This window comes from Myotis brandtii, unplaced genomic scaffold, assembly GCF_000412655.1.
Source record: "Myotis brandtii unplaced genomic scaffold, ASM41265v1 scaffold236, whole genome shotgun sequence".
Lineage (NCBI taxonomy): Eukaryota > Metazoa > Chordata > Mammalia > Chiroptera > Vespertilionidae > Myotis > Myotis brandtii.
Window position 1 is genome coordinate 1,604,964 of NW_005358901.1, and position 6,798 is coordinate 1,611,761.

General features: G+C 49.4%; 1 protein-coding gene across 1 annotated transcript; it reads right to left on the reverse strand.

The window, feature by feature from the left end:
• Positions 1-1,149: 1,149 nt before the first annotated feature.
• RPS15 (ribosomal protein S15) lies at positions 1,150-2,902 on the reverse strand. The gene is made up of 4 exons (XM_005866693.2): positions 2,810-2,902; positions 2,341-2,426; positions 1,373-1,607; positions 1,150-1,287 (listed from the first exon to the last, which is right to left on the reverse strand). Exons 1-4 carry the CDS (start codon positions 2,810-2,812, stop codon positions 1,174-1,176), a joined length of 438 nt encoding a protein of 145 aa, XP_005866755.1. The 5' UTR covers positions 2,813-2,902; the 3' UTR covers positions 1,150-1,173.
• Positions 2,903-6,798: the final 3,896 nt, after the last annotated feature.

Genomic DNA, 6,798 nt, shown 5'->3' on the forward strand with positions numbered 1-6,798 from the left:
CCTTTCCTGCTTCATCTGTATGTCTCCCCCTCGTAAAAGAAATTAATCCAACCAGGTTGCTTTAGCGAGTGCGTTTAGGACCCTTCTGCATCATACCCTATGGAGGTGGTGATAGACACCCTGGTCTGTGGGAAGGTTTAACCCAAGGCCCATGGCTCAAGGCTGTGGGTCCTGGGGTCATTGTGCAAGGCTTTCAGATGCCAGTCAGAAACATCATGTCCACCTGGTTTGGTTCAGTGAATAGAGCGTCTGCCTGCAGATTGAAAGGTCCCAGGTTCAATTACCGTCAAGGGCACATACATGTCTGAGTTGCGGGCTCAATCCCTAGAAGGGGGCATGCAGGAGGCAGCCAATCAATGATTCTATTTCATCATTGATGTTTTTCTCTCTCCCTCTCTAAAATCAATTAAAAAAAAAATTTAAAAAAGAATCATGTCCCAAAAGAGGGATACAGGCAGCATGGTGAGGGTGAAGAGCACTGAGAAAAAATGGGCAGGTGTATAAATTGGGGGGGCGGGGGGGTGGGGGGGGGAAGGCTCAAGTCATTAGAAGGCTCTTGCTGTTCATGTGCTTGAAATAGGAACCTAGCTCAACTGGTGTGGCTCAGTGGTTGATGGTCAACCTATGAACCAGATCACAGTTGATCCCCAGTGTGGGGTGTGCAGGGGGCAGCCGATCAATGGCTCTCTCTTCCTCTCTGAAATCAAGAGATATTTTTTTAAAAAGTAGGCACCCACCCCTTGACTGGAGGACATGGGAGGGGCCTATGAAGGGGATGGGGACCTGAGGGACGCTACATTCAGTCCAGCAATGGCCACTTCTTTGGGTACTTAAGAGATGCCAGGTAGCCAAAACTGCAGATCTGGGTTGGGAGGATCAAGGGGGAGGGGCACAGGGAAGATAGCATAGGACCCTGAACATTCCCAGACATGACACAGGAGCCCCCAACCCACTCACTATCCGTGTGGCTGTCACTGTGTTTACAGCAGGAAACCCAGGAACCCTCACTATCCAACATTCTGGCAAACACTACACAAGTCTTGCTGGACCTGAGCTTCCAAGTACTGTGCCCAGGCCCAACCCCCTCTGCTGGATGATTGACAAACTGCCCAGAGCCCCAGACACTTGGAAGAATGGGTTGCACTCTGATGAGGTAAGTCTGCTTTTTATTAACTACTTGAGAGGGATGAAGCGGGAGGAGTGGGTGGCTCCAATGCCAGGCCTGCCGTGCTTCACTGGCTTGTAGGTGATGGAGAACTCACCCAGGTAGTGGCCAATCATCTCAGGCTGTGGAAGGCAAAGAATGGACCTGTTAAGTGACCATGGGAGGACAGGCCCACACCCACCCAGGCAACGCAGTCCCACCACACACCTTGATTTCCACCTGATTGAAGGTCTTGCCATTGTATACGCCCACCATGCTGCCCACCATCTCCGGCAGGATGATCATGTCCCGCAGGTGTGTCTTCACCACCTCTGGCTTCTCCATGGGCGGCGCCTCCTTTTTGGCCTTGCGCAGGCGCTTCAGAAGCGAGTGCTGCTTCCTTCGCAGGCCCCGGTTGAGCCGCCGCCGCTGCCGGGCACTGTACAGCTGCATCAACTGCTCACTGGGGGGCAGGCAGGACAGAATGTGTGGCCTAAGCCCTGGTGGATACCCCACCCTTCACCCACCAACACTAATGTTCCCTGTAGTGCCCCAAAGCAATGTTCACAGCCCAAACGGTCAAGAGGAATCCTGCAAAATGGACAACCTTCACAGCACTGTCTAGAAATGAGGACAGGCTGCTCAGGTGAGGTGGTGCAGCCGGAACTTTGTGGACTAAAGGCTGTGCTCCTAGAGGCCTCAAGAACCCAGGAGAGGAGCGGAGCCTGAGAAATTCTCGGAAACTGGATCCTCCACGCCCAGACCCAGGCACACCTTCAGGAGACGCAGGGTCCCTGGCTGTCAGCAAGCCTCCCTCGCTCCAGTCTGGAGACTCAGACACAAACCCACCCTGACCCTGGGGGCAAGAGTTTTAAGAAGCACAAGTCAGACCACTTAGAATCTTCCAGCTTTAACCAAATCTTAGACCTGGGGTTGCAGACTCCCACCCAGGAGCCAAACCCGGGCCTGATGCCTGACCTTACAAGGCTTGTGAACTACAGATATTTGCGTTATCAAGTGAATGAAAGATGTCAAACAGGGCACGTTAACACTCTATTAATGTCAAACCTCAGAACCGCAACCCATCCGTCTACAGTACACCGACCTAAGGCCGCGTCAGCAAGTCAGGCTGCAGCTCCTAGCCCCCTGGGACCCCCTCCCGCCGCCATCCCTCCCCTGATGCGGCCGACACTTACTAAGACATGTCAAGCAGTTGATCGAGATCCACGCCGCGGTAGGTGAACTTTCGGAAGGTCCGCTTCTTCTTCTGCTCCACTTCCGCCTGCGCGGGCCCGAGACAAGGGTAAGCGGGAGCTCGAGACCCATCTCCCACCCCCACGGCTACAGCGGGTCACCAGGCGCAAAGGTCGTGCTGAAAAACGCGCGGCAGCTCCGGTAGAAAAGTCCGTGGGGACACACCACCTCGAGCCCGTCCGAGGGCGCGGGGGGCTACGGGGATTTGGCTGAGACAGGAGGGCATATACAGGCCTCTCCCGCCCCGGGTGGTCACGACACCCACAAGGACTGCGCCCCCACATCCGGCGGCTCAGAAGGTCTGGAGGAACGTGTCTCAGCTGCACGGCCTGACCCCGGCCTCCAAGGAGCAGCCAGAGCCAGGATGGCGCCGGATAGGCCCACACAAACGAACAAACTCCCAACACTTACCATCTTGTCGGTTCCTCGGAAAGGCCAACCCACTCGGCGTCTGCGCAATTATTTCCAGTTCGCCCATGGCCCCGCCCCTTGACGCTGCGTGCGCAAGCGCTTCAGCTCCTGGAGGAGGATGTGCGCCCTCTGCTGTCCGGAGGGTAGAGCGCAGACTATGAGGGCAAAAGGTGTTTTTTTTAAGAAAATGCTTTTTAAAAAAAATATATATTTTTACTGATTTCAGAGAGGAAAGGAGAGATAGAGAAACATCAATGATGAGAATCACTGATCGGTTGCCTCCTGCACGCCCCCTACTGGGGATCGAGCCCAAAACCGGGGCATGTGCCCTTGACCGGAATGGAACCCAGAACCCTTCAGTCCCCAGGTCGATGCTCTATCCACAGAGCCAAACCAGCTAGGGGAGCAAAAGCTTTTGTTAAGGACTTGGAATCCACCCCAGGTTGGGGCCAGCCGCCTAGAGTTTGGGCAACTTCCTGAAAGTCACTGCTCCTTTCAAGCCTCATATTTGTGCTCTGTAATCTCCATTAATGGAACCCAACTAACAAGTGTTAATGGAGCACCTGCTGTTTGCGGTCGGTGCTGTCTGGTTTTAGTCCAGAATTCCATCATGGAGCTGATACTGTTGTAATTAGCTAGTTATTAATAACAGGAAAGGAGTAAAGGGAAGGCCAAATATTATAGGCATGTCATTTGGGCAACTTCACCAGGAAACTAAAGCTTTATACTCCCCAGGGAGCCACCGGTCTGTTCCCTGCAGATCTCTGGGAAGGGACTGGACAGGGAGAATAGATGCATGCCCAGTAAAGTTGGGGTGACGTGGGGAAGGTACCTGTCAGTTATACCTGGGAACAGGTCATTGGTCAGAATGGGCGTGGCCAATGCAAGGGCATGAAATTTGGGATACTTAATTTCCTAAACAAAGGAGTTCACTCTTGTGCTCTGTGCTCTTGGTTCCTCCTATGCTCTTGGGACTCTTATTGCTCCCGATGTGCTCTCCTGGAGCATGTCACCAACATGTGGACCCCAACAATGATTCATTAACTGCAACTAGCCTCATGCTGAACTGGATCTGACTGCAACATGGAGCAACAATTCTGGACGCTGGCTTTACTTCTAGCTCTACTGAAACTCCAGCTACACTTCTTCAATGACTGGAATGGGACTTTGGAAACCCATGGATGTAATTCCACACAAATAAAAATCACTCATCCTCCTGTGCAAGTTTCAGAAAATTCTTTTTCTTGAGATATCATAAGGACCCCACCTCCAGCATCCAGAAGGGAAGAGGACACCCCAATTTCTCTGATAACCGAGCTGTTGTTGCAGAATGGGAGGTAGTCCCCATAAGGGACACATTAATACAGACCAGAGCCAGGAGGAAAATCCAGGAGGGGTGGGACAACGGCTTCTAACATGGTCAGAAAAAGGCATCCCTGATAAGAACCAGTCAGCCTTTAATTGACAAAATTATATAAGTAACAACTATATAACAATGCACTGCTAGGTTTGTAACATAAATTGATATAATAAGTATAACAGTAATAGCAAAAAAAGGAACAAGGGACTAGGCTAAATAGGAATACTGTTGTTTTTTCATAGATTAGAGAGAGAGAAAGGGAGAAACACTGATTTGTTGTTCCACTCACTTATGCATTCATTGGTTGATTCCTGTGTATGCCCTGACTGGGGATTAAATCCACAACCTTGGCGTATTGACACTCTTACCAACTGAGCTACTAGGCCAGGTAATTAGTGTCCATCTGAAGGTGATTCTTGTATATTAAGATGTATATGGTACCATAGGACCCAGCAATCTCACTTCAGGGTGTATACTCCGAAGAACTGAAAGCAATGATTTAACCAGATTTGCACACCCATGTTTAGAACAGCATGATTCACAGTGGTCAAGAGGTGAAAACAACCCAAGTGTCCATGGAAAGATGAGTGGATAAGCAAAATGTGGTGCATCTACACACTGGAATACTATTCAGCCTTTATTTATTTATATTTTTTATATTCAGCCTTTAAAATGAAGGAAATTTACAGCTGCTACAATGTGGATGAACATTATGCTCAGTGAGATAAGCCAGACACAAAAGGACAAATATGTGTGATTCCACTCATAGGAGGTCATTAAAGGAGTAAAATTTATAGAAAAAGAAAGCAACCTTGAAAAAAATGGTGGCAGAGTAGGAGGATGCTGCATGGACATGCTCCCAGGAACAAGCTGGAATTATAACTGAAATATGGAAAGGCTTCCTGAATAATCAATGGAAAACTCACAGGAGAGAACCCTGTTACCCAAGGACTGAAGGTGGAGACCACATAGAGACTGGTAGGATGGTAGGAGGCGCTAAAGGGCTGGCTAGGCACCCACAGATGGCAACTGAAGTCCCGGAGAGATATCTCAGCTGGGGGCAGGGGGGTGGTGGTGCCACTGAGAACTCTGAGATCTAATCCCGAAGCTGGGCTCCCCAGCAGAGAGCACCAAACTGAGGAGGGTACCCACATAACATCTAACTGTGAAAAGCAGTGGGGTGCTATCTACCAGGGAGTGGCAGATGAAAGTTCGGGCACCCTCTTGAAGGGCCAACACAAAAAAATTCCCTGTAGCCCTGACCAGTTTGGCTCAGTGGATAGAGCGTCGGCCTGCGGACTCAAGGGTCCTGGGTTCGATTCCGGTCAAGGGCATGTACCTCGGTTTCGGGCACATCCCCAGTGGGGGATATGCAGGAGGCAGCTGATTGATGTTTCTCTTTCATCGATGTTTCTAACTCTCTATCCCTCTCCCTTCCTCTCTGTAAAAAATCAATAAAATATATTAAAAAAAAAATTCCCTGTGGAGCCACCCACCTTGTGCTCTGGCAGAGGGAGGGTGAAGTGGGCTGGAGCTGTGAGAGCAGAACCCAGACTGGGGACTTGGGAGATAGAGGCCACTTAAGAGATTAAAAGTAACAATTAGCCTCCAGACAGAAGCAACTGCCCCACCCTGTTGAAAAAACTCTCCTCACACCTGAGGGCCATTGCCTGGCTGGGGGCAATTCAAGTTGGAATCCTGTTAGTCCAGCGGTTCTCAACCTGTGGGTCGCGACCCCTTTGGGGTCGAACGACCCTTTCACAGGGGTCGCCTAAGACCATCGGAAAACACATATATAATTACATATTGTTTTTGTGATTAATCACTATGCTTTAATTATGTTCAATTTGTAACAATGAAAATACATCCTGCATATCAGATATTTACATTACGATTCATAACAGTAGCAAAATTACAGTTATGAAGTAGCAACAAAAATAATTTTATGGTTGGGGGTCACCACAAAATGAGGAACTGTATTAAAGGGTCGAGGCATTAGGAAGGTTGAAAACCACTGGTCTACACTCTCAGAAAATGCCCTTAGGCTGCCTGGGAGGTGTGGCCTCGGAGTCACTGTGAAGTGCAGTGTCTTTGGGGGCACGTCACAGGTTGGGTTCTCCTAACTCTGAGAGAAACATACTCCACAGTGGGACTTACTGTGCAGGATGTTTATTAGAGAATGCCCTTGGGAACCACACTGGAGGAAGGGAAGGAGGCAGGATTGGTCAGAGGGAGAAGTTGAGCTGGAGGCTTTGAATCTTTGCCTGATCCAATTAGTCAGAAACAGCCTTTAACACTGTCCTGCACTAGAGATTGAGAGGTATAGAGCAGCGGTTGCTAACTGGTGGTCCGGGACCACTGCTGGTCTGTGAGGTACGAAAGGTTGGCGACTGCTGGTATAGAGGATCTACATAAAACACAGTCACCAACCCAAACAGACAACCAACATGAGGAAACAAAGAAACAACCCCCAAATGAAAGAACTAGTGAATTCTCCAGAAGAGATAAATTAAGCAGAGATAAGAAATTTATCTGAAACAAGAGTTCAGAGTAATGATGTTAAAAATGCTCAACAGTATGAAAAAAGATATAGTAACTATGAAAAAAGAACAGTCTGAGATAAAGAATG